This window comes from Zootoca vivipara, chromosome Z1, assembly GCF_965207765.1.
Source record: "Zootoca vivipara chromosome Z1, rZooViv2.hap1.1, whole genome shotgun sequence".
NCBI lineage: Eukaryota > Metazoa > Chordata > Lepidosauria > Squamata > Lacertidae > Zootoca > Zootoca vivipara.
The window spans coordinates 40,779,541-40,806,910 of NC_142583.1; the positions used below are offsets into that span (position 1 = coordinate 40,779,541).

Genomic DNA, 27,370 nt, shown 5'->3' on the forward strand with positions numbered 1-27,370 from the left:
AGCTAATCTCAACTATGGTTTGTGGAAACAGAGCAGAAAGAAAGCAGGAGTCTTCCATCTGCTCCATGGAGGCAGATGTAAGTTGCTAAAGATTATTAATCAGTTTGTAAGCTACAGAACGGCCTCTTCAGCTTCTGAATGTGTAAGGCAACCCTACCAATGCCCACATAGTCTCTTCTTTCACTGGAAATTCTCCTGAGCATGCTAACTGGTGATGTACTGCTTTAGAAGTGATATATGATGGCAAGGAATTACAACTGAGGTTTGAGCCTTGGTTTAATTAATGATACATCAATGGTATGATACAGAGCTCTAAAAAGCAACAAGGTTTCTTAAACTACAGATGACCCAAAGGTGAAATTCCTATATAATCACTCCTAACTTATCTATGGGAAATGAATAGTTAGTATCTGATTAACGTATCACCATTCAAGTAGGTAAGTTTAGAGAGACCCCAAATATCAGAGTTCTCATTTAAGATTTAAAAAATTGAAAATATGCCTACCAAAAGAAAATTATGAGGACACTAGGGGGATATTTGCCTTTCCTATTAAAGGTCATCCACCTGCATTATGTTTCTAACATTGGCTTGGTTCACAATCATGGTAAGCCACAGTCTGAAACAAACTTTGGTTTACTGTGAATGAGCAGCTGTGCTAGTGCACGCTGCTCAATTGCCATATGCCTCACTCCTCCCTTTGCTAAGCTGAGAGGCAATAAACCACAGCTCTGTTTTAGTTTTATGTGCTAACAAGAGCTTGTGATTTATTTCTCCTCAAATCATCTACAAAAGGAAGCAAAGACCAAACCATGGCTTCTTCTCATGTAGTATCTGGAGAAACAAAAACTAAAGTAGTGCTATGCCTTCCTTCCTCCCCAGCTGGCAAAAGGCAGAGTTGGGCAGGTGCGATTTAAGAAGTTTGTTTAAACACACTGCACATTTACAATAAGCCATAGTTTATTTCTAACTATGGCTTACTGGCACACACAAATACGGAATTTCCAAAGCTAACACGGTCCTTTTTATTTTGTAAATAGCCTGCATACTTTTCAAAAACACATTTAAACCTTCATTAGTAATCTGCAGTGGGCCCTGCTAGATCACTTTACCTTTGTTTTAATGTCCACTTGTGGCAAAAGCAAGTGCATCTCAACACACATGTACTGTATGTGAAATATGCAATGCTTACCTTATGAAAATATGAAGTGGTGAAGATTACACATACCAAGCATACATGCTGAGGGGTGTGTACTGATCATATTTAGGTACTGTATGTCAAAGGTTTGGATGTGGGGCAAGCATACTATGCCACACATCCCCCACACACAGCATGCTCCACTTTCTAGCAGACCACTTGGATTGGCTAACATCAGTTTCTTGAAGCTGAGCACACATGCATTTTCATCCCAGTTGTTAACTACACATTGCACTGATAAAAGTCCTAGAAAGCAAAGCTACAGGTTCAGTAATCTAGATGGGAAAAAGCAACTGGCATTAGCTGGCTGTAAACTGGAATGGTGGTAACTGTTCTAAAGATGTAGCTGCATTTATTTGATTTGCCATGCATCTGAAAACCTCAGCATAAGAAACTAGACAAGTTTAGCACTTTCTGAGGATAACAACTACTGTAATCTGGGTGAGTCCCTTAAATGTGCTTGATAAAAGCATTTTACAGACCTGTTCATTTGCATGACAGTGTTAAAATGTACACAAGCAAGCTGGGGCAAGCAAGGAACATTGAATTAAATTCCTCATCTTATGCTGAACTGGTTGTTCCAAAAGCTTGCGTTCAATTGCAACAATGAAGCAATAATCACTCCATGTTTTACTATGGCTCAAAGCCCCATGTAATGTCTAGGTTATAGACTTCAGGAGTACTTGACCTCATTACAGAAATTAAGCAGGTGCGGATCTGGATCAGTGCCTGAAAAGAAACCACTGGAAGCACTCAAGCTAAACCACTCTAAAGAATTCAGAGAAGAGTAGGATAAAAACAAATAAAATTGCTACTTTGTATACGTTTATCATATTAGGTATTCCATAAAAGTTTTCACCTGCATAACTTATGAGATCACATAGATAACACAACCTTTTTCCTAATCAGTTTTCATGTTGTCCCTAATATAATTGTACCCTATTACTTTCAGTGAGGCTATAGCAGCGTTTCTCAACCGGTGTTCCGCGGCACACTGCTGTGCCGCGAGACGCTGGCTGGTGTGCCGCGACGAGAAGGGCGATTTGCATTGTCACGTCGCTGACCCACCGGAAAGGAAGCCGGCCGGGTCACGACGCGAGGCGAGCGCCCGCGTCGTAACCCAGCCGGCTTTCTTTCCGGTGGGTCAGTGTTGAGTATTGGCGGCCGCCAGGCACGTGACAATGCAAATCGCCCTTCTCGTCGCGGCACGTCGCGGCAAAATTTAGAGTTGGCATCCAGCCGGAGGCCAGAGAGGGTGCCGCCGCCGCCTGGGGAGGAGGAGGCAGGCGGGGAAGGCTACGCAGGGCTTCCCTTCGCCGGGCCAGAGCGGCGGCGGCTGCCTGGGGCGGCTGGGAGGGAGACGGCGGCAGCTGCGCGCCCATGTCTGCCCGCCTGGGGTCTGTGCGTGCCATCTAACGTGTCCCCGCTCGCTCCGCAGGCTCTGCGCCTGGTGGGTCCGCCTGGCTACCGTGCAACAGTTCTTCAGTGGCATGCTTTACGTCTCCCCTCCAAACTAAACTAAATATAGGGCGGCACAGAGTTGGTGTGCCGCGGGATTTTTTTTCATAGAACAAGTGTGCCGTGGCCCAAGAAAGGTTGAGAAACACTGGGCTATAGTGTACTACTCATGCAAGTCTGCAGGCTCAGCAACCACACAATTTGAACACTACAATACTCTGGACACTATCAAGTGTTCAATTGTATTCTGCCCTAGTCAATGGGACTTAAAACACTTTAATCAATGGCTGGATTGTGCCCTGTATTATTTACGATCATTTTAATATCAAGGCCGTATAACTACAGTACTTGGGAACAATTCAATATTTCTTTTTCCTAAGTTGTTTCTTGAGCACAGATTGTTCCACAGAAACATGTTTGTAAGGATATTAACAGAGAGCCATCAAAGACAATCAAATAATTTATGAATTCAAAGCATACCAGATAACCAACCAACACATTGATTAAGATTCTCAAGAAAGAAATCTATTTGCTTCTAAGTTTTAATAGATAAAATATAGGGAACCCTTAACTACAGTTTCTTAATAAACAATGTTTTCAGTTGCCCACTTCACTAGTTGTTTCAATTAAGAGTGTAATCCTAATCTCACTTGCCTGGGAGTAAGCCCCAATGAGTTTCATAGAATTTATATCTGAACAGACATTAGTACAGTATTGTGTTGTGAAGTAACTGATCTAAAAGATTGGTGGAGGTATTCCCCCCCCCCATTTACTTACTGATTTAATAAAATGATTAAACAGACTAAAATAACTATACAAATCAGCTTTATTTTATTTTGGATTTGTAGTATGGACTACATTATTATGACGACTTGGCCTAGCATCCTATGTATCCTTAAATGAAGACAATGAGACTTACTTCAAAGTACCCCTTAGTAGGATTGTTTCTGCCTACCACTACTTCGTTGCATGCACATTCTAACTCTGCACTTTTTAAAGTACACAAACACAGAGAATTGTTTTCACTGGCGTGTGGCACAACTGAGTCCCCTAAACCTATTCTACATTAGGAGGCATGAACTAGCAGAGCGCACACGAGCTGCTGCTCCCTCCCTGTTCGTCACCGATCTATTCTCAACCCTCTTAAAGGAGCGTGTAGTTCCCCGGGAATCTGAAGTCGATCGCCGAGAGAGGCTGCGCGGGTCACTTTTCAGAAACACCGCGCGCTCAGGAGGGCAAGGGCAGAACAAAACCTTAGCGCGCGTCCCAAGTTGGATAAACTCTCCCCAACTTAAAATGATAAACGTTGCCTTTCCAGCTTCTCCGCAAATCCGTTGGATAAAGGCCCCTTCCCAGCCGCGCGACTTTCCTCCCCCACCCGCCACTGTCGCAAATGCTATTTTTAGGACACCCTGCTAGCGCACGAGACCCCCCGCCCCCAGCCCCCGCCAGACAAGAATCCCTTCCCGGCGGCGCCTGGAGCGGGGGATGCCCGGCGCGTTCCACAGGCGGCTCTGGAACGAGGAATCCCTCGAGCTCCAGGGGGGACCTGTCAGCGGCGCCCGGCGCGGGGGGCACCCGGGGCCCGGCCTCTTGCAAGGGGGCCGAGCCAGAGGCGGGCGGCCGGCCGGCCTGGGGCAAAGCCGCCGGGGCCCGCTTTCGGGGACAGCGAGCGAGGCGCCGCTGCCTCCCAAGTCCGTGAGGGAAGGAGCCGAGCGAAGCTCTGCCGGGCGGCCTTTCTCCGCCTGCCCCCCATCCCACGACTCACCAAGATGCGCTTGAACAGCGCGTTCTCCTTCGGCGGGAGGCTCACGGACGGCATCGTCTCCGCCGCTGCTGCCGCCACCACCGCCGCCCTTCTTGCTGCTCCCGGGCCGGTGAACCAGCTCCCTCCTCCTGCCGAGGCTTGATCGCTGCCGCTGCTTCCGCCGCCGCCACCTCCCGGGAGGGACTGCCCGCCAGGCCGCCGCGGCTACCAGCAGCAGCACAGCCGTCGCCTGTTGTTGCTCCTCCTCCTCCTCCTCCTGGCGCTTCCTCCTCAAGCGGCCTCCGCAGCCGCCGTGCCCGCACCCACTTTACCCCTGGCCCCGCAGCGAGCCCGAGGCGGCGGGCGGTTCACGTGGTTAACTGAACAGGCCGGAGAGAGGAGGCGCCGCCAAAATGGCCGCCGCCGAGGGCTTCCCCAGCCGGGTCACCGAGCCCCGCGCGCATGCGCCACGACCCCGTCCGCCGCCGCCACCTCCTCCTCTACCTCATGTCTTCGCCCTCTTTTCTCTATGTAGACTTAATAGCCCCTACAAGGTAAATTGGGAAATGAGAACATCCTCCCGCTGCGAACTGTTGGAGGAGTGCGCCTGCGCGGGCTGGGGGGCAGTGGGCGGACGCGTGAGTGGGATGCTTACTACCGTAAGCTTGCCAGTCGCGTGGAGCTCAGCGGTGTTTAGTCGGCAGGTAGGTGAGTGGGTGGGTTGGGGTATTACGCAGAAGGGTAATACCAATTACAGTCGTTAACAGTCGTCAACAAGTTTACCACACCTATCGGCCAATCCCCCATTCCCACCACCCTTCTGAGTAATACCCCTCCCCACCCTCTCACTATATATAAGGGTCTGGTGACTTCTGTTTCAGTGTATCTGAAGAAGTTTGCATGCACACGAAAGCTCATACCAATGACAAGCTTAGTTGGTCTCTAAGGTGCTACTGGAAGGATTTTTTTTATTTTGTTTCAACTATAGCAGACCAACACGGCTACCTACCTGTAACTAGTAATTGTATAGTCATCTAAACTTTTAGCACTTGTTTTACTTTGGTGGTTACATGGTGGTTGTTGTAACCCATGGGGGGTTCTTTATAAATAAAAAATACTGTACATTTATTCTTATAAACAACTATATTGTATATTTATTTTGTTTGTGTGGACTTTAAGTACGTTTGGAAGTGGTTTGGAAATATTGAATCCAAAAAGCTGTGCCTTGTAACTTGGCTTTGTGTATCAGCACATTAAAATCAAAATAACCACAAGGGTTGTAATGTTGTTGACATCATCACACTATGATTGAGATTTCTGAGTTGGACTAAATGACCCTCGGGATCCCTTCCGTTTCTACAACTCTATGGTTCTATGAAATGAATATCATTCATGATCTATACTCTATATAATTATGTTTCTGCACTATGTGCCAATTTTCATGTTCATCCAGGATATGCTACACAAATGAAAACCACAATGGCAATGTTAGGATTAAATTATGCTTAACACAAGGAAAACAAAGTCCCATAGAGCTCACTGCCGTATTTCCATCAGTAGCCAGCCCAGATGCTTCTGGGAAGTCCTGAAACTTATGGTACATCAAAAGCTTTGAACACAAGGAACTGTACTCCTACTGTAAACACTTCTAGAATATTATTTAAGACATTATAATCAAGGATGGGGAATCAGTGGCCCTTCAGATGTTACGGGACTCCAATTCTGCCCCAGCTAGCATGTTCAGTGGTCAGAGGTAATGGGTATTTCAGCAACATCTGGAGGTCCTCAGATTCCTCCTCTTATATTTTCAGAAAATACAGTACAGTGAGTTCTGTATCCTGGAGAAAATTTGCCCCAAGTTGCTAAATACAAGGAAGGCCCATAGCTGTATGCCTTTAGAGGTATACTGCAGACTTGAAGGTTTTGTGTAGCTGTCAATGTTTAAAAGTCGTTAGATGTTTAATCCCCTTTTGAAGCCATCTTCCCATCCTGTGGCAGTGAATTCCATAACTTAATTATGTGTTGCTGTACACTTCTTTTCTCTCTCACCTCAGTCTGCTTACTTCCTCTTTTGTCATCCCTGCAAGAGCCAAGTTCTGCTTCCACACCTACACATGCTTCTTGATGGACCGCTTGCAATGTTAAGCTCAACGCACTGGAAGAACCAGTTTGCGATATTGCCTTCCTGCAACAACGGCAATGCCTCATTAGCCTTTGGCACATTATTGCAACAGTAAATTGGTCTGAGGATGACAGACAATTTTCAGGTTGTAAGAAACCGCCTTTTCATAGACATGAAACTTTGCATGTAATGCTGACAAATGGCTTTTCTGTCTTTGCTATTTAATTAGAAATTAAGTGTGGCCAATATTACTCAATGTAAGTCCTATTGTGGGGCTTTTTCCAAGGATAAGTGTGCATATAATTGCATGTAGCCTTACAGCGCAACCCTGTACATGTTTAGTCATAGTTCCCACTGAGTTCAATGGGGGCTTGTTGTTTAGTTGTTTAGTCGTGTCCGACTCTTCGTGACCCCATGGACCATAGCACGCCAGGCACTCCTGTCTCGCACTGCCTCCCGCAGTTTGGTCAAACTCATGTTCGTAGCTTCGAGAACACTGTCCAACCATCTTGTCCTCTGTCGTCCCCTTCTCCTAGTGCCCTCAATCTTTCCCAACATCAGGGTCTTTTCCAAGGATTCTTCTCTTCTCATGAGGTGGCCAAAGTATTGGAGCCTCAGCTTCACGATCTGTCCTTCCAGGGAGCACTCAGGGCTGATTTCCTTAAGAATGGATAGGTTTGATCTTCTTGCAGTCCATGGGACTCTCAAGAGTCTCCTCCAGCACCATAATTCAAAAGCACCAATTCTTCGGCGATCAGCCTTCTTTATGGTCCAACTCTCACTTCCATACATCACTACTGGGAAAACCATAGCTTTAACTATACGGACCTTTGTCGGCAAGGTGATGTCTCTGCTTTTTAAGATGCTGTCTAGGTTTGTCATTGCTTTTCTCCCAAGAAGCAGGCGTCTTTTAATTTCGTGACTGCTGTCACCATCTGCAGTGATCAAGGAGCCCAAGAAAGTAAAATCTCTCACTGCCTCCATTTCTTCCCCTTCTATTTGCCAGGAGGTGATGGGACCAGTGGCCATGATCTTGGTTTTTTTGATGTTGAGCTTCAGACCATATTTTGCACTCTCCTCTTTCACCCTCATTAAAAGGTTCTTTAATTCCTCCTCACTTTCTGCCATCAAGGTTGTGTCATCTGCATATCTGAGGTTGTTGATATTTCTTCCAGCAATCTTAATTCCGGCTTGGGATTCATCTAGTCCAGCCTTTCGCATGATGAATTCTGCATATAAGTTAAATAAGCAGGGAGACAATATACAACCTTGTCGTACTCCTTTCCCAATTTTGAACCAATCAGTTGTTCCATATCCAGTTCTAACTGTAGCTTCTTGTCCCACATAGAGATTTCTCAGGAGACAGATGAGGTGATCAGGCACTCCCATTTCTTTAAGAACTTGCCATAGTTTGCTGTGGTCGACACAGTCAAAGGCTTTTGCATAGTCAATGAAGCAGAAGTATTATTCCCAGGCAAGTGTGCATAATACAGCATAAATAGCAATAGCACTCCAGGCAATTGGACTGTCTCAGACTGCAATCCTGTATGTGCTTACCTGAGAGTAAGTCCCATTGAACTCAATGTAACATAACACTTCTAAATAGACCTGTATGGATTACACTCTTAAGGTATGAAGCACAACAATAAGATCTAAGACAGTAATACTGAAAGTGGGCTGTTGAGTATCCTCATGTCAGTTGCAGTAGTTTCCAAAACTTCTGACACATTCATCTTTAGCAGGTTTCAGTGGACGTCTTGTATATTTGAGATATGGACTACTTGTCTGCAGTCTACAGCACTTGTTCTGAAACAATCACCTATTAAAGTTCATAACTTATTGTACAATTTTGCTTCTGTCGAAATTCTCACAAGGTTCCTAGAAGTGGCCGATTGGCACAGCCTTCCGGCTGTTAATTACAATATCCTACATAAGGAACGCCATGATAAAGGCAGAATAATACTGTATCTACTTTTATTTATGAAGATTCTAACGTGAGCATGCTGCTTCCGCAGTGTGTGTCCTAAAGTCACAGAAACACAAAATCACGAAGTTTTTTTAATGCTCTACTATCTCCCCACCGCTCTCGTGACTGATTGATGTAAAGGCAGTTTCGTGGCCGCTGAGCCAGCGTCTGGCTGGCATAATATGTTTATAGGTAGCGCTCCGAAGCAGCCTCTACCTACTGCCATGTGACCAGGAGGGGGCGCCCTCCCTGCCTGAGTCCTCTCCTTCCGGATCAGTTAAGTAGCCCCGCCCCTGGCGTTGTTTGATTGGCGTGTTCGCACTGTCGCTCAGGGAACCTGCGTGGAGGAGGAGGAGGAGGAAGCAAAACAACATGGCGGCGCCCTTGCAGGTTGCGAGGAGGTTTTTGCGGTTATCAGGAAACCCGATCCGAGGTGAGTCACCGGGGCCCCAGTGGACTCCCTCTCTTTTCGTAACCTGGGCGGGACAGAGGAATGAGCCACTTTCCCACCAGCCCTTCCTCAGTAGCACCCTCGTTGAACGAACGTGGGAGCGCTTCATCCGAGTCTCCTACGTGTAACCTTCAGGGTCTGCTGGTTTTTCCTGCCCCATCTGTTTCCCACTCTCCATTCTTTGCTGTGAGTTTGTATGGCCTGGGCCTTTCGCGCCCAAAGTACTAGTGGCGCCCCTTAGCGGCGGGCTAGAGCAGCGCCGTGCAGCATCGGCGATATCGCTGTTCGGGAAGGAGAAAGGTTGCGGAGGCTGCTGTGGATGAGCAGAATGGACATAAGTTACCCTTTTCCTTCCGTAAACTTTCACACCCTGCCCAATTTTCCGTTTCTTACAAGCTCCTTTTAAGAAGCTTGTATGTTATTTCTTTAGTACCTGGTTCAATGCACGCGTTGTTTCATTTACTCTTTTTTTTCTGACTTCGGAGAGTCTCCTTCGAAGGGTTAGGACTGAAAAAGATGTATGCCAGAGATCCTAGAGCAGAGGTTCCCAACCTTTTTTTGGCCATGCCCCACCTAAGCATCTCTAAAATCCTGATGCCTCCCCCCCCCCGCTTGACATATAATTCTTTTTATTCAAAAAGTGAACTCCTATTCATGTGGAGGAAGCCTAAAAGGCCATTAACTGTTAATAACTCATTCTCAAATTGCCCCTCTTAAAAATCAAATTGCCCCCCCTGTGGGGCGTGTGCCCCACTTTGGGAACCACGGTCCTAGAGAATGGGCATAGGGTAGATTGGGATCTACTGGTAGATATCTGGGTGACCTGCAGTATTTGACAAGGTTTTCTACCTGCCAACTGTCTTAAAAATAGCAGCAGCAAAACACTTTTTGCATCTAAACTAGGCGGCTAAAATTAAGGCGGCTAACCAGAAGCAGACTTCTGTGTGAAAGGACTCTTAGTTCCTAAGCTCAGAATGTGCTCAAGTGGCACCCTTTTGTAACACTATAGATACATCATTTGTTTCTGGCTGTATTTGGTACGTATTTGGGTTCGTATTTGCCAGAATATTGCCGGAAGAAATATCAACAACCTCAGATATGCAGATGACACAACCTTGATGGCAGAAAGTGAGGAGGAATTAAAGAACCTTTTAATGAGGGTGAAAGAGGAGAGTGCAAAATATGGTCTGAAGCTCAACATCAAAAAAACCAAGATCATGGCCACTGGTCCCATCACCTCCTGGCAAATAGAAGGGGAAGAAATGGAGGCAGTGAGAGATTTTACTTTCTTGGGCTCCTTGATCACTGCAGATGGTGACAGCAGTCACGAAATTAAAAGACGCCTGCTTCTTGGGAGAAAAGCAATGACAAACCTAGACAGCATCTTAAAAAGCAGAGACATCTTTCGTTGCCCTGATATTGCTAAAAGAACCCTTTCCTGTTATCTGTTCCATCCCCATTAGATAAAATCCATTCTAAAACTCTGTTATGTATTCTTTCCTTTAACACAAAATGTTACCACATTGCTGTGCTATTCTTTACAAATATTAAATCATATAGTAACTGCTATGTCAATTCATCATATGGAAAGAACATTTCCAATTTGTAAAGTTTCTGCCACTGTTCTTATAAGTCAAGGTGATCAATTCCATCAGAATGCAGTGAAAGCCCCTTTTCATAAATAAATTGCTCGCTCTCTCCTCCTAAATTTTGTCTCAGAACTAACATGTTTCTAAACTCCTTTATTTCAGAACCATCTCGTTCTGCATTCAGGGCAATACCTGATGATGTAAACAGACCAAACTGGGTTAAGGTTGGCCTGACTTTTGGTTCCTCAGTAGCAATATGGGTGCTGGTAAGAATCATACTGTGGATGTGATTAGCAGTGTTTTCAAAGTAACTGTTCCTTAGTCAATTACTTTTGTCAATAAAGGAAATGTGATAATATGCTATGCTTAGTTTGAGTCCACTAATTACTAATCATTTGAAAAATTACAGTTCCATATTCAAGGCACATTGTTTATTGGATTGGTTTGCACATATACCAAGTCATTGTTTGTTTAACACATCACAAGTTAACCACAAGTTGTTCCATGGATGATCGATGAAACCATTACTTTTTTTCTTCTACAGTTTGGTTTGTTTTCCAGCTATTCTTGTCTGGTGAGCGGCCAGGCTAACCATAGTGCTGAAACCCCAAGCCATAATTAAAACAAGATGAGTGTTATAAACCAAGAAATCATGTCTTCAGATCTTGTTTTCTTGGCAAACTATAGTTAAACCTGGGCAAGTTTTGCACATTAATCATAAGCCATAGTTTAATAAAGTGTGGTTTACCTTTATGATGTGCAAATTAAACAACTGTGTTTATATGAGTGGAAATGCATTATTTAGCAGCATTTCAAAGTGCAGTATAAGAATGAGTAAACTGTTCTTGCTACAGCTTTACAAATTGGAAACTAAAATTTACATCCACTCTGTTCCCACTCAGCCTCTAGGTTCCCCACAAGGGAATGTATTCTTCCAGCTGAAAAAGGTTGCCCACCCCTGCAATAATAAATATTTAATTTTGAATGTTTAATTAATCAAATGGTTTCAGATCAGCCCTTAACACTGATCATTTAATGCCTGTCCACCCTAAAATAATCATTTTGACTTTGCATGTCTCATGATCGTAAACCATGCGTATTTATTTTTTAGCTCCTAAAGCAGCATAATGAACATCAAGCAGAATATGAAAGGCGAAAAGCAGAGAGAGGTTCTTAATGGAGGTGCCAAAATTATGGTGAGATCTGAATAAAGCTATGAACCTCACTTTTTCTGAAAAAGGCTGCTCTTGTTTATATAATAATCCAACTTGTAAGATTGTTGCCTGTAATGAACAGCAGAGATCACAAATGTTGCAGTTTTGTTATTAATACTCTATTGCTGTTTTCTTCAGATTTTTAATATCCTATGGTAGTTGACTTGTTTCTTTAAAAGTATTACATTTCTGTTATATTTCAAAATAAGTGCCTTGGTCTGCTTATTGTGTTGCTGTTTTTAAGTTAAGTGATAAGTGATTTGTCCAAGTTACTTCTTATGGTGCCAACTAATGGCTGACTTCCCCATTTGCCCTGCACTCTTCAGTTCCACATCCAAGACTTCGTCCCTACTGTATAATATAATGATTGCATTCCAACACAATGGTAAACCATGCTAATGGTTTATAATTATGAAAATGAGCCTAGGCAAGCCTCAGGCTCCTCTACTCTTCCTTTCACCCTTCTTTGTCATGTGAGATGGAGGAGTTTAGAAGCTTTCACTTTTGCTTTTGGTTAATCACAGCTTAGTGATATGTGTAAACCATGGCAAATTGTGGTTAGTTGAAGCAGACCAGCTTTAAACTACAGGGTATGAACCTGGCTTGAGTCGATTAACCACGTTTCATGATTTTCTAACCTATGATTAGTCAAAATTAGAATTCGAAGCTAGATTTTGCCAACTGTGCCTGTGGGAGAACACATGAGTCCGAGGCTCACCTGGGCTCATTCTTATCATAAAAAGTAATTGTGTAGCTGCTAATAATACATATGTAAATATGTATTCTTGGCCTTGTCTTCTGTCATCTCCCACTAAAGAGCAGAAAGTAGGACAGCTATGACGATTGCTTCACCTTTGGGAGATGCAAATGATATGGTTTGTGATATGGTTTGCATTCTGCAAATTCTCAAACACACTGCTATTTTCATTAAAGATTGCCTACTGGACATTCCCATAGCACAGTCCCTGTGCAGTACTCTGCTGACAGCATTGAATGGATGGAGGCATAGCATGCTGCTCAGTTCAGCATTACACTGTTTCTATAGCAAACTGGTATTTTGTCCATTGTTTGAATATACTCTGTGGGCCATGTAAATTCTGCACCTGTACAGTCTTATAGTATGGCTTAATTCCCTCCTCTCTTTTCTAGGTTGAAGATGGTCTCCATAGACACTGTTACAGCCAATGCATAGTCTACAAGGATATTTTTATGTTAGTAGATAATCCATTGGTTGTTGGATTAACTCCAAACTAATTCTAATTTTCCTGAAATAAAGCAAAGACAAGTATGGAAGTTGGTTGAAATCTCTGTGCTTCACATGGTTGCTTCTAAAGGCTATAAATAAAATATATTCAATCAGAAAAAAGTTGCTGTCCCTATTTTGTATAGAAAAAAAAGTATGACAGTGCAATCTTGTATGTTGAACTTAGTAGGACTTTGTCTCACAGGTGTGTAGGATTGCAACATGATTTACTGACTTCACTTGTGCATATTAGCATTTGTATTCCTTCTCAGCATTTTTTGTTCATTAACACCAACCCTAATTATTATTTATTTACTAGCAAAACTTTGAGGCTACTGCCACGGTAAAGGTAAAGGTAAAGGGACCCCTGACCATTAGGTCCAGTCGTGACCGACTCTGGGGTTGCGCGCTCATCTCGCATTATTGGCCGAGGGAGCCGGCGTATAGCTTCCAGGTCATGTGGCCAGCATGACAAAGCCGCTTCTGGCAAACCAGAGCAGCACATGGAAACGCCGTTTACCTTCCCGCTGTAGCGGTTCCTATTTATCTACTTGCATTTTGACATGCTTTCGAACTGCTAGGTTGGCAGGAGCTGGGACCAAGCAACGGGAGCTCACCCCGTCACAGGGATTCGAACCGCCGACCTTCTGATCAGCAAGCCCTAGGCTCAGTGGCTTAACCACAGCGCCACCTGGGTCCTATGGTTTAATTGCAGATCATATGAGAAGATGCTGCTGCTATGTTTACATTGTTTACTTGGAGTAACAGTGCAGTAATAAAGAGCATAAGTAGAATATATGAGATACCAGTATACTGGAATTTGGTTCAACTCTTCAGCTTTGCATTATTTAACAGTTTCCCTGTTCATTTCTTGTCAACCGCAGTGGGCCTCTTCTGTTCCTCTTTAAAATTTATATATGTAGCAGAATCTTATGATTCCTAGATATTTCCTCAACATGTAATACTTTCACAGCAAGTGGATGATTCATTTCCCTTATGGATCATCCACACTACAGTACTCTTCTTTCATATTCTCAAGAGTTGTTTCTAGAATTAGACTGGATTCTTGAATTAGGTTATATTTTAAGGTTGATTCACCTACAGCACATTTCTGTGCCTCTTCAAGCTGAAGATAATTGGCTGTGTCACACTGTTATATTTTCAAAGACTGCAAGGCAAACTGGCATAATTTAAAATAAATTGGCTAGATTTCACTTGTGTATTTCCAAATTTATTTAACAGCCCTTCCCAACGTGATGCTTCCTTTTCCTTATTTGTCCTTTGTAAGGTTTTTTTAAAAAAATGTTTTGTTTCCCATTGACCCTAAGGGGAGAGAAAATACATATTCCAGCTCTAGGGTAGGAATAGTTTCCCACCCCCTTTGTTCTGAAGGCATGTTAGTTCTAGTAGAGGGAGATACACAGCATTCTATGTCCACCAGAACCTCCCCAGAGACCGTAAGATTGCAGCCTTAGTCACATTTTTCAGTTGTAACTTCATTAATCTGCAGATACAAAACAATCCTATGCATGTTTATGCAGAATTAAATCCTGCTGAGTTGAGGCCCAGATTACCATACATAGGATGGCAACTGAATGCAAACACTCACAACACTTTTAAGAATCTATTTTAATTTATTTGAAGGATTCCTTTAAGGTTTATAGGCACATGATATTTTACAGGAATTTAGCAAATTTCTTGCAATGTTTTCTGTTCTCATCGCCACATTTCCTTTCTTGTAGTATGACTGCTCAAAACCTATATTTTTGAGTGTGGAAAAATTGTAAATAATGAGGTTCTTGGGTATATTAAAGTAAGATAATTATTATAAATAATAATTTATTTATACTCCACATTTCCCCCCCGATGGGACTTGTGGCCACTTACAGATAAAAATAAGAACAACTAAAAACAGATAAAACAACTAGCCTCTGAGGAAGTGGAGGGAACTAAAGCCAACTACATCAAAAGTAAGATATCAATGTCATGTGAAATGTGTTTTTTTTTAATATCTCATTTGGAAACTGGATAAATGGTTGTGGGTTCCTCACTCACCATCCTACTGACTGGCAACAACAGAATACATTCAAGCCTAATTTCAGTGGGGGAAGGGGTCCAGGAATGCTTCTGCAGGCAGACGTGTACCCGGGGAAGTTGTCTTGGAACTTAAGGGGTGTTATAAGGGCATATAAGGGGTGTTTCATTGTATCAGTCCAACCCACTGCAATGCAGGGATATTTTGCCCAACCCCGGGGCTCGAATCCATGACCCTGAGATTAAGAACCTCATTTACTATGAAATTCTGCTATAAGCCATTGCCATTTTAAAACTGAACAGAGGTACTCTGGTCACACAAGAGGACTTTGCAGCAAGGATTCAAGCTCCCCCCTATTTTTAGTGACAAGAAAAGTGGTATATTAGCCTGGCCCACCATTGTAATGCCAAGATGGGGGAGCAGCTCTACCGTAGTTGTTCATTCACGAGCGATGAAAACATGGTGCTCGAGACACTACCGTTTATTAATACTTTACATAACAACACTCAGCTTTGCAAATGGGTTAGAGCTCGGTCCTGCCTCAAATTAACTTATATTACCATCATAGCTGCCAAGTTTTCCCTTTTCTCACGAGGAAGCCTATTCAGCATAAGGGAATTTCCCTTAAAAAAGGGAGAACTTGGCAGCTATGATTACCATGATCCTAGCTAAACAGCACTGACCTGTCTTGCCAGTTTATTGAGGTGCCGAATCAATAGTGTTGGTGTATGAGCGCGTGCAGCTACTTGTAAGAATGAAAGGGGAAGAAATTCTGGGGCTGCACCTTTGTTCAGGCAGAAAGAGCCCCTTTTCCAGCCAGTTGGGTGGAAACCGCACTTATCCACCCGTCTTAAATGTCCCCCAAGTTACATACAAAACACAGCGGAGCTCCAATTCTGCAAATACAAAGCCACTGGCGTCCTGGGGCGCGATTTGCATGCATGTGGTCTGTGTGCGTTCTGTTGAGCAAAAGCAGACACATTCCAGCACCTCCCACTTGCCCTTTTCAGCGCACCCAGTTCTGCAGGCCCTTCTCGTTGTCCTAGTCGAGGCTGTTTCGCTGAAGGTGAGGGGGCAGCGGGGAAGACTCCCGCCCCCTTGCAGGTCCCCCCTCCCCACCGCCGTGGGGGCCAGGCCAGCACGGAAAGGCGGCGGGTCCCCCTGCCCGCCGCTTTGAAGAGAGCCGCAGGGCAAGCTGAGCGCACGCACTCAGGGCGGAGCCGCGCGCACTTGGATTGGCAGAAGTCTCGCCTTTCGTCCCCGCCTCGCTCTTCCCAGTCTCCCACCGTCTCCGCCTGTCACTCTGTCCGCTCGCTCGCCCAACAGGAGAAGCGCTCCCGCGACCAGGCTAACCCTTGCGCGGCAGCCGACTCCGCGCTGCTGCTGCCGCCTCCGCCGCCACCATGCACCTCTGCAGCGTCGCGTGGCGCCCTTTGGCCCGTCGCCTCACGCAAGGGGCTGCCCCCTTCGTCCGCCGACAAGGTGAGTTTGGAGGGGGGGTCGCACGCGCGGCTGCGCCGGGCGATAAAAGCCCCCTAGAAGCACGCCGAGACGGGGAGCGGCGGCTCGTGACGAGCCGCGTGGCTCTGCTGGGCAAGAAGGACGCGCAGAGGTTGAGGGCGCCGGTGTTTGCGTTGGCTTCTTGGGAAAGGAGACGCGAAGGTCACGGCGCTGAGGCAATGGAGGGGAGCCGAGAGGACGCGGCTCCTGGCGCTCAGGAGAGCCGCTTCGCCTTCGCCCAGCCCCTCGGTGCCGCCGAGACCCAGGAGGCTCTTCCTGGCGGCGTAGCAGCCAGCAGCAGCAGCAGATACATCTTGAAGAAAGAAGAAAGCCACCGGAGCCTCTTGTGTTTTTCTGTTTCCCCTCCGAAGTTATTTTGACTAGTGGAGAACAGGGTGGGACTGTTTACCGGAGGGGAAAAGATGGTTGGCATGTAATTGCCAACCACGACAACCAGAAGCACTCCCTCTCCCCCCTCACCCGGGCCAATGTGTAAGCAGCTGACAGAAATTCAGGCTGAAGGGAGAGAAAACGGCGCAGGGTGTTGGAGAGGGAGAGTCCGGAAAAAATTAATAAAGGGCTGGTGGTTTCCCTTATTGGGCATGGGAATGTGGCTGAGGTAGCACAAACTGGGAGAACTTGCTGATTCTGCTCATAAAATAATCCGTCCTCTATCTGCACAGTACACATTCTTATCACCGAGGAATGATCTAGGCCTTTCTAGGTTAGAAAGATGGATCCTGCTAGTTAAGGACTGTACACTGTTTATACTAGCCCATGTCTAGTAATCTGTTTTGCCCTCAGGGGATGGATTGGATTAGCTGTGCTGCAGGTGAGATAGCCACACTGCTCTTTAATACAAGAGGGCTGTCAGTGGGACAGGTGACTGTTTTTGACTGAGATTTTGTCCAAGCAGTATGATTTCTTCCCTGATAGTTTTGTGAATTGGCAAGAGTCAGATTAGTGCTTCCATTGTTCTTTTTTTTAGGTTGACAAGCATATACTTAAAATGCTATACACATGTTAAGAAATGGCCTGGGCAGTGGGATAGGGGAAGGTTGTAGTCCCATTAGTGACACCAAATAGGAGTGTATGGCCATATTCCACATGACTGTGCGTTTTTCCTAGTTATATAACAGTGTGATTTGTGTAGTGTAGGAATGCAGTAGCAGAAGTTCTGTCTTGAAAGAAGTTGCCACAATTCTCCCAAAACAATGTAGTTTACATCTGCAGAATTTATTGATTGAAAAAACACTATCCAGGAGTGCTTATATGGGGCATTGCGGTAGGGACTGTGTGATGAGGTCCTCGGGTATCTTACATTATTAATTTCAAGACAAGATGGTTAAGACTAGAGAAACTCTTTGGAGCAAGGGAGAGAAATCCATGTCCCACCTGTTTACAACATTTGCATTATCATAGAATTGTAGAGTTGGAAGAGAACCTAGGATCATCTAGTAACTAGTTCAACCCTCTGCAACACAGGAATATGCACTTATCCCATACGGGGATCAAACTTGCAACCTTGGTGTTCTCAGTACCATGCTCTAGTCTAATCAACTGATTTATCATGCCCCTTTCAAAAAACAAATGAACACCTGGCTTAAACTTCATTCTGGTCAGCATATTCAAGTCCACATTACAAATGTCTTAAAATTATATTTTCACTTTAAATCACCTGGTTATTCTGTGCCATTCATCAGGTGCAGAATATTTTCCTGGGATTCACCTTCTCATGTGAAAGGGCATCATGTTGTTCTTATGGGAAAAGACTAGCTCAGTGGTAGAGTACAGGTTTTGCATGCTGAAGACCTCAGTGTCTCCAGGTAGGACTAGGAAAGGCTACTCACTGAAAATCCTGGACAGCATTAACAACTGCTTCTCTTGTTAATTGGTCAGTTTGATTTATTACCAATAACTTATGAAAATGCTAAGTGTAACAGTGGATTTGTATGATCCAAAGAACTATTGATCCTGTCTTTATCTTACATTATGAGATTTGTAGCTGATACATTTATTTAAAAAGATATCTAGATTATCTCAATTACAGCACATTGAGCTTACTGTTTTGTTTTGTATTTTTAGTATTATCACTAATATTATAGCTTTCGTTTTTGAAGCACCTTTCCGCCAGATGTCATCTGGAAGCGTTCCTGGATCTTCTGGGGAGAACATTATTTATTATCTGCTCGTTGCTGGTGCTACTGCTGCAGGAGGTTTTTTAGTAAGTGCTTTTTTACACATCTGTTTACATTGTCCAAAAACTCTCAATCTTCCCAACAGGATAGAGAAATGATAATGCAGTCAAACCAAAATTTAAGTTGGAACTTTGCTTGCAATGTTTTCTGGTAGCAAGCTGCTGACTTTGAGACCAAAATCCTATATACGTACCTGCTTACCTAGAAATAATCCCCATTGAACTGATGGGATTTGGGTAGACATGCATTGGGTTGTGTTGCAAAAGTCAAGTGTTTAATCCAACATTTTATGGCAGAGGTGGGAATTTATGGCCTTCCAGATATTGCTGAACTATAACTCCCATCATTCCTGATCATTGACCATGATGGCTGGAATTGATGGGAACTGGAGTTCAACAGCAAATGGAGAGGGGCAACAAGTTGCTCACCTCTTATTTATGGACTAAATTTATGTGTAAATTTTAAGGAAAATAATAAGTAATGATTATGAGAGTGCTCCATTCCAAAATAACTTTTTGATGATAAACCACTAAAGCTGGATTCTTAACTGGGGTTGGACTTGTTTCTGCTTATTGCTATAATGCAGTAATATTAATGCACATTTTCCTGTCAAAGCAGACTGCGTAACTAAATTCACCCAGAAAGAAAATACTAGAACTACAGGCCAAGGCTATGCACATTTACTAGAAGTAAATCCTTCTGACTTCAATGATGATGACTTAAAGTTAATATTAGACATATCCTAAATGTCAAGGTGATTGTACCCAGCAATAGATGGGTTTTAGGATAATTTTACAAGAAAGGTTTTCTTGGATATTGGAAGCAAATGTCAGTGGCAATTCTAGTATAGTCTTCATGTCAAATATGGACATTAGAAATAATAATCATAAAGTTTGTTCAATCAATATGATGAATTCAAAGAGCCTGCAGTCTTAAGCAGGGGACCAGTATGTGTGTTGGTGCTGGGAAAGTCATGCTCCCAGTCCCATGCAGCTATTTAATTTAAGATTGTATCATCCATAGCTATGGATTGTGTAAGAAAACAAATCTACATTAAAAAAAATCATGGGGAATTGGTTTGTTTTTCTATGTTCTGACACTACAAGCATTCCCCAAACTGAAGTGGGTAGAGCTCCAGATTGTGTGGGATTGGATTCATTTTTTTCCTTGATGATATGTATTACTTTTGCAAACTATAAAAATTAATAGGAAAAGCAAAGAACACAGTCGTAGCATATGGAGATAAGTGTAATTATTATTTTTTAGGCCTACAGAACGATTTCTTCTGACAAGGCCAGGTATAATGAACGTATCAGTGATATGCAGCAAAGAACTGCAGCAGAATGGAAACCAAAACCGTGGCCTCCTCAGGGTAAGTTGAGAATGCATGCATTTACAAATGATACTTCAAAGTTAATTGTCTTAAGGGCATTTTACAGCAAAGACAGGAGTAGGGGGTGGAAATATAGAAGCTGCTAATCTGTTGAACTTTATGTTAGACTTTACATGGCTATGTATCAGAGTTATATTTAATTATTTTTGAGAGGACTACAATGGTTCTAATTTAATGGCTCCTAGGTCCTAGAATATTATTGGTTGCAAGGTTTATATGCTACGTATGCATACATTACTGCTGTTATCATGGGCATAGCCAGGATTTATGTTAGGGGGGCACGCTTTATGTTGGAACCCCCCAGAACTTCAGTTAGTTAAGTATTTTTATTGATTTACATGATTGGGGGGGGGCAGCTGCCCCACTTGGCTACACACATGATTGTTAGCTTGCTCAGATACATTTGATCATTTTGTTGCAACTAAAATGCAAAGACATTCCTGAAAGCGATTCAGTTCATGTAACACATAGTCTGGGGTTGGTTGTTGTTGTTTTTTTAAAAAAGATTTCATTAAGCATCACAGAGAAAAAATATTAAGCGCTGAAGGTTGAATGTTTAAGGAAAGATAACTAAATACAGAACTCATATCACTAAAAATACAAAACTGGTTTTGTTTGAGATCATAATTCCAGTCAGTCAGCACCTTGATGGCTCAGGAATTTCAGAAAGCTCTGAATATAGTGCACAGCTTAGTCATTGATGGGGGAAATTCTATACACAAAACCCAGGGAATTTTTCTCTAGTACTGCTTATTATAACTAAATGATGCAGGTGGCGCTGTGGGTTAAACCACAGAGCCTAGGGTTTGCTGATCAGAAGGTCGGCAGTTTGAATCCCTGCGACGGGGTGAGCTCCCGTTGCTCGGTCCCAGCTCCTGCCAACCTGGCAGTTCAAAAGCACGTCAAAGTGCAAGTAGATAAATAGGTACCGCTCCAAGCGGGAAGGTAAACGGCGTTTCCGTGTGCTGCTCTGGTTTGCCAGAAGCGGCTTTGTCATGCTGGCCACATGACCTCGAAGCTGTACGCCGGCTCCCTCGGCCAATAACGCGAGATGAGCGCCGCAACCCCAGAGTCGGTCACAACTGGACCTAATGGTCAGGGGTCCCTTTATCTTTACCTTTTACTGCTTATTATAACTAAATGAGCACTGCCAAATGGCTTCCTGAAATGACTGCTTTTATGTCTATAATTTGCTTAATATTTTAAATAAATGAAAATATTTCAGTATGAAATAACTAAGAAGGTATATACTGTAGATGGAACTCAGTTTGAACTGTGGCTTAACTCAGGAATAAACCAACATGTTTTCACTCATACAGTTCATACTGAAGGATCATTAAGATAGTGATGCTGAGTATATAGAAATGTGCTTAAATTCTATTAATCTCACTAAATAGTCAGTGAGTTAGGATTTGTTTCTTTGATGGAAGCTCTTTCAGCTTAGGGATGAAGTTATGTTTAAAAGGCTGTGACCCTATACCCAGTTTCCTGAGAGTACGCTCTACATAGGATTTATTTTTAAGTAGGCATGTATAGGGTTGCCTAGTAAGTTTATGTAATACGTAGTACTTCTAACACAGTTAAATTGTAAACAGTTCGCTCCTATGCATATCTATTCAGAAATAAGGGTTTTTTTTGTGAGTGTGTGTATAGTGAGACTTATTCCCAGTATACAAAGGATTGCTGCCTAAGATTGCGGTTACAGGGCTAGACATTGCAAATAGCTATCAGCTCAGCCACTGAACGCATCCTCAGACTACCTGAGCACTATCCACTGTCACAGGAGCACACTTCTTTTTCCGTTCCTCCTCTCTCCAGCCCCCTGTGAACCTTAAATCTTTTCTGATGGCTACCCTGAAACCCTCCGAGGGGTATCTGTTCCCCCAACTGTTTCTATTCTCTGAGAAATGTGCACTGTTGGATTCCACCCAACATATGTAGCTGCTTTTCTTTTCCCTACCTAGACGTAGTAAATGCAATCAAATTGCATTTACCTGACCTGGTTTTTGTCCCGCCCCCCTTTTAAAACATTTATATTGAATAATATGTTTATGCTATTTTTAACTCTTCTTGTCTTTCTGCATTCTTTTCATGTGCCTTGTCATGAGAAGAGTGCTGGGTATCTGATATTCTTCCTTCCCTAACCCTTTATTGCCTTTCATAAATGACCTTACCGCCATCTAAATTGTCCGCTTAAATTATCTTAACAAATGAAACATTCAGAAAAGCAAATATTAGATTTCCCTCATGCCTTTCAAATTCACCTATAATTTGGAAAACCCATAACTCTTTTTCTATACTTTACGTCTTAAAAAACAAAATTAGACAAAACCTCTAACCTCTCAGCAGAAGACTTTAGGCTACTTCACACGTTATATTTTTTTCAGCTGTACACCTATAATGTGTTAAGTGTACACTCAAAATTGAAAAATGTATGTGACAAACATGGGTATTGCAGAAAAAATAATGCATGCCGAAGCTTCCTGTTATGTATGCACTCAAAGGCAAACCCATGGTTTTTTGTCGTGAAGCAGCTCTTTGACATTGAACTGAATGGGGAAATGTTAATAGAAATAACCTGTAAAATTCCAAAATGGTGTTTATAGTGTATGCTAACTTTCCAGTTTTCAGAATAATTAGTTTTTGCAATTTTCTGAGTGTGTTCATGCAATTTCTTGTTCCATTTTCTGTTTCCTTCTCTTACTCTTGTTTCTGATCTCCTTTGCTGTATTAATCTTTCTTGCACTAGAAAGGTTGTATTTAAATCTTTCTAATTGTTCCTCTGCTTTTACACTTTCAGAATAAAATACAAAGGAAATCTTTCCAAAACCGAGGAATTAATTTTTTTAAGGACAGTCCATCGTTGTATACTTCGCAGCCAAACTTGAGAAAACCATCTCTTATAGAACTCCATTTTTGTGAGAATACTCCCCAATAGTTATATATTTTCAAGGCCAAGATAAAACACAACTTAAATACATCCTGTAGAAGATAACTTGGCACTCTTAGGACACTGGCTGTTTTGAATTAATACACTTGTAATTGACTGTCCAATAAAGGGTCCTGAACACTTATCTTGCTTGTCAATCTGTGTTTTGTGTGAACAGGTTAGTTTTCTGGAAATCTGTTATATAGAGGGACACAGTTGGGTAGTATGGTCTCTGTTTTAGCAGGAAAAAGACGAGCTGGATCTTTTTAAAAGCCAGTTTATTCAAGTCTTAAAAACACATTGCTGTACCAATAGATAAGAGAATGATGTGACATAAACCAAAAACTTAAAATATTTGTCCCTATTAATGTTACTATCAAAGTTAAACGAAATACTTACTTCTCAGTACAAACTTTGATATTTGGATGTTTTGATCACATCAAATAATTATATTCTTTATAGCCAATCATTATTAAACCTGACAGTGTCTCTCTCCCTTTGTTCACATACCTATCTTTGCATGTCATTGTCTGTTAAATTTCTCCTCAGCTTTGTTTGGCAATTGGGCTGCTGTCTGTCAGCTAACAAAGCTTGTGGGTCACTGTTCTCATCTGTGTGGTGCTGTGCCTGTTCGATTACATCTTCATTTGCACTCCTTCTTACCTAGAATGTTACAATCCCTGTTTGAAAACATGTCCTTGGGTTTCTAGGCTGGGATGTTTCAGTGGACTTCAGCATTTATTGCAAAAGCACGGATAATAATGGAATCACATTCCATGAACAGGGGGAAAGCTGGGCTCACAAATAGCACTTGTCTTATTCCTGCATTTTGGTGTTTTTTGACATTTGCAGCAGTTTAAACATTCACATCAAACCTACAATTTATTAATTTCGTATTTCTATACCGCTTGCTTGTAAAAAAACCCAAAAACCCTCAAAGTGGTTGGCTCGCTATTAAGTGGTTGGCTCGAGATCTACTTCAGTAGAAGGAATGTGCAGAGCCATTTCCTCCAGGTGAAAAGGACAGAGAATTCATTGCATCTCAGGACTTCAAGTACGACAATACTGTTCCTGCACACACAAACTGCTCTTTCATCCAGGTGATAGTATGGTTTGACATGTGGTTTGAGCAGATTTTTGTTGTTTCTTAATTTGCAGCTCTATAGCATGATGCTATGCTCTACAGCAGCTTCTAAACATAGCAGCCTATTAAGGTTGGCTTTAATAATATCATTCATATATTAAACATATAATATGAACATGAACTGAGCCTCTTTTCAGTGGCATCCTTGCCATTTCCCTCCCAATGGCTGCAGTCTTTAACTGCTGCACATTTATAAATAATTCTGTTATCGTAGCATGTTTCTGTTTGTTTTGTTATATACTTCATAGTAATCATTTGCTTCAAGCTATATATTCTTTCCATATATTAACAAGGTAACAGGCTAACCTGTTTCACATTGCATGTTTGTGCTTCATGATTTCTCTGTTATGTTAAATGACGCCTTAGAAAACGATGAAACAGAAGCAAACGAAACTATTGCTGCAAGTGAAGAAGTAAAGGATGCAGTTGAAGAGACTGCGGCAGTAACTACTGGTGAATCGGAAGTGGAAAATGAAAAGCACACTGAATCTGCAGAAGCACAGAGAGAAGTTGAATCGCCTGTTGAAGAGGCATCCTCTGGTGTGCAAGAAGAGCAAGATGCTCCTTCCAGCTCAGAGGCAGCCCAAACGCAAGGTTAACATTACAAATCGAAATCTGTAGGCATTTTACCTTGTATCACAGGAAGCACTGCTTTGCTCGCGTTAACATAGTATTCCACACGGAATAAACTTGTATTTTAAAACCTTAATTAAATTTTAATATAAATGAGATGTGATTTCAGCTGCACTTTCCAAGTTTAATTCATACAACTTATTTTAGGTAGTTTGTTGCAAAATATTTCTGGAAGAAGGAGCCCTTATTTGCCATTTGTGGTAGATGGCTCCTAGTTTTGTCCAGAAGAAATAGCTGAACATACCTTGAGAGTGTGTTATAAATAGAATTGAGTGCAGTTCAGTGTGCTCTTTCCCTCCTAAATGCACAAGCTGTAAGGTGCATAGAGAGGCATTTTGGCCCATTAGAAATATATTTACTATTACACAATCTTGTGTGGTTTTCTTCTGCTGCCAAATCCATTGCCTTTCTGACTATTTAAAAAAACAAACAACATTTTTATTTTTTGCCTATTTCCAAAGCCATCCATTATTTGGAGGGTTGTATTCAATGCTTGTCTCACTCAGGGTAGATACTTTGAAACGAATGAACCCAAGTTGAACATGTCCATTAACATAAATGTTTCTACTCTGAGTAGAGACAAGCAGAGAATACCACCTATAATTTTGAGTGCTTTTCAGACTTTGTTATGCAAAGAATGAGAATGTGATTTCTGATTAGCCCTAAAAACAATGACCAAATCAGATCATTCCAAAATAATTTTGATGGCTGCAATCCAGGAAGTGAGTAACATGAATGCATTCTAGGCTCTGTTTCATTGCTGGCCATGGAAATATATTTACTTGCAACTCTTTTTCTTATGTAGTGGCCAGTGGAACCTGACACTGTTCAGCACAGATAATGCCTTCAGGATTAAACTGGTAAAAACTAGATGAATAAAACATGGGCCTTTAGTAGGAACGGCTCTACAGTACCAACGCACCCCTTAGTCATCTGATTTGTATCCATCATTAAGTAATTTGTAACGTGAGTTCAGTTTTGTCATTGCCGGTGATGTTGCAGTTAAAAAGACCTGATCTTAAATAATTTATAGAAGCAAGCCTTATTTGGACAAGTCACTCTTGCCAGAGGGAAGGGGGTGGGGAGGTGATTTTTGCAAATACCCAAAGAACTCTGTACCTTTCCAAAATCTGTTCTGGAGGTTTTAGGGGTCCTCTGGAAGGGTATGGAAATTGGCTTGGGAGACCGCAGAAAGAATTGGAACAGGTAAAGCTTAGAGGAGAATAATTTAAATCTCCACTTGGCTATGAAGCATCACTGGGTGACCTTGGGCCAGTCACTGCCTCTCAGCCTAACCTACTTCACAGGGTTGTTGTTGGAGGGATTAAATGGGGAGGGGGGAGAACCATGTATGCCACCTAGAGCTCTTTGGGGAAAAGGGTGGGATATAAATGCGGTAGAAATTCCCAAACAAACCATAGCTGCCAAGTTTTCCCTTTTCTCACGAGGAAGCCTATTCAGCATAAGGGAATTTCCCTTAAAAAAAGGGATAACTTGGCAGCTATGAAACAAACTTCCAAGTCTGTTTGGGACTTTTTACTTTTTCTTGTAATATAACTGGCCCATTTTATGTAAATAGCTGCATTATATTTATCTAGCTAGCTTAGTTTTGTTTATCAATAACTAACAGGGATGTCAAGAAGTTTTCCACAGTCATGAAGCTTGAAATGCTGTGTATGGGGCAAGCCAACTGAACTCCAGACCTTATAGTTGGAAATAATTGTCTGTTACTGTATTTCAGCTTTCCCTTGGCTTCATGAGAATGCCGATTTGGCTTCCTAGAAATAGCTCTGTGTGCATAATGTGCACACACTGCTATTTCCATGCTGAAGAGAATGGAATAGAAACACTGATATAATGAGATGCAATACAATTAAATATAAGCAATACAAGTGAAAACCACAAGCAGAGTTGGAGAAATTCCAGTTTTAATATGTAAAGGTACTCAAGTTGGCACAATAAACTCAAGTTAATTTTGTTTTTTAACATAGGTGATTTCCATTACTGTATCTCCAAATGGAACTGCTAAATTCATTCAAAAACATTAGGAGATCAGATAGAAATATAGCTGCTTTATTTCAGTTGCAAAAGAAAGGTGTTTTAAAGTCTTCCTTACACTTCAACTTTTGAGGGGGAAGCACCTTTCCCCACACATATAGTTGGAACAACAATTAGTAAGCACAGTCGTAATGTAGTATTGAGCTGAAATATTTTGTATTAACAGAATTGAAGATTTGAATTCCTAATTACAATCATTTTCACATGGAATAATGATACAGGGAAACAGAATGCTGAAATCGGTGTCTTGCCTACCTCTTAATAAAGGATTTTGTTTTACAATTTTTGTTTGCATTCTTGTGAAACCTGTAGTTCTTTCTTGAATTATGTTTATGTCTACTGTGTTATGTTTCTACAGATACCAGTGTCTGCTGAAAATGTAACAGGATAATATTTAGTATGGTGTCACACAGTGAAAGGGTGCAGTTCTATAAATCTATGCATATGGTTACCCGAGGAAACTTTGCCCTATCTATTGCAGTCTTGCACACAGC

General features: G+C 42.4%; 3 protein-coding genes across 3 annotated transcripts in view; 2 read left to right on the forward strand and 1 right to left on the reverse strand.

The window, feature by feature from the left end:
* The window catches only part of NAA15 (N-alpha-acetyltransferase 15, NatA auxiliary subunit), a 33,066-nt gene extending 28,219 nt beyond the window's left edge, over positions 1–4,847 (reverse strand). The window contains exon 1 of the mRNA XM_035111786.3: positions 4,423–4,847. Coding sequence (XP_034967677.1) covers positions 4,423–4,476 — 54 coding nt within the window. The 5' untranslated portion in view covers positions 4,477–4,847. The remainder of the gene's footprint in view (positions 1–4,422) is intronic.
* Positions 4,848–8,846: 3,999 nt separating this feature from the next.
* Positions 8,847–13,109, forward strand: NDUFC1 (NADH:ubiquinone oxidoreductase subunit C1). The gene is made up of 4 exons (XM_035111784.3): positions 8,847–8,922; positions 10,692–10,795; positions 11,641–11,725; positions 12,893–13,109. The coding sequence occupies exons 1-3, from the start codon at positions 8,862–8,864 to the stop codon at positions 11,704–11,706; spliced, it is 231 nt and encodes a 76-aa protein (XP_034967675.3). The 5' UTR covers positions 8,847–8,861; the 3' UTR covers positions 11,707–11,725; positions 12,893–13,109.
* A 3,225-nt stretch (positions 13,110–16,334) lies between these two features.
* MGARP (mitochondria localized glutamic acid rich protein) lies at positions 16,335–27,158 on the forward strand. Its single transcript, XM_035111783.3, has 4 exons — positions 16,335–16,503; positions 18,642–18,745; positions 19,986–20,091; positions 24,552–27,158. The coding sequence occupies exons 1-4, from the start codon at positions 16,425–16,427 to the stop codon at positions 24,782–24,784; spliced, it is 522 nt and encodes a 173-aa protein (XP_034967674.3). The 5' UTR covers positions 16,335–16,424; the 3' UTR covers positions 24,785–27,158.
* Positions 27,159–27,370: the final 212 nt, after the last annotated feature.

Bases quoted from the DNA above. Each gene is read 5' to 3' on its own strand.
- MGARP (XM_035111783.3), top strand. From the start codon at position 16,425: ATGCACCTCTGCAGCGTCGCGTGGCGCCCTTTGGCCCGTCGCCTCACG. The intron at 16,504-18,641 runs GTGAGTTTGGAG...TCGTTTTTGAAG, and splicing joins CCCCTTCGTCCGCCGACAAG to CACCTTTCCGCCAGATGTCA. The intron at 20,092-24,551 runs GTAAGTTGAGAA...ATGACGCCTTAG, and splicing joins AAAACCGTGGCCTCCTCAGG to AAAACGATGAAACAGAAGCA.
- NDUFC1 (XM_035111784.3), top strand. From the start codon at position 8,862: ATGGCGGCGCCCTTGCAGGTTGCGAGGAGGTTTTTGCGGTTATCAGGA. The intron at 8,923-10,691 runs GTGAGTCACCGG...CCTTTATTTCAG, and splicing joins ATCAGGAAACCCGATCCGAG to AACCATCTCGTTCTGCATTC. The intron at 10,796-11,640 runs GTAAGAATCATA...TTTATTTTTTAG, and splicing joins CAGTAGCAATATGGGTGCTG to CTCCTAAAGCAGCATAATGA.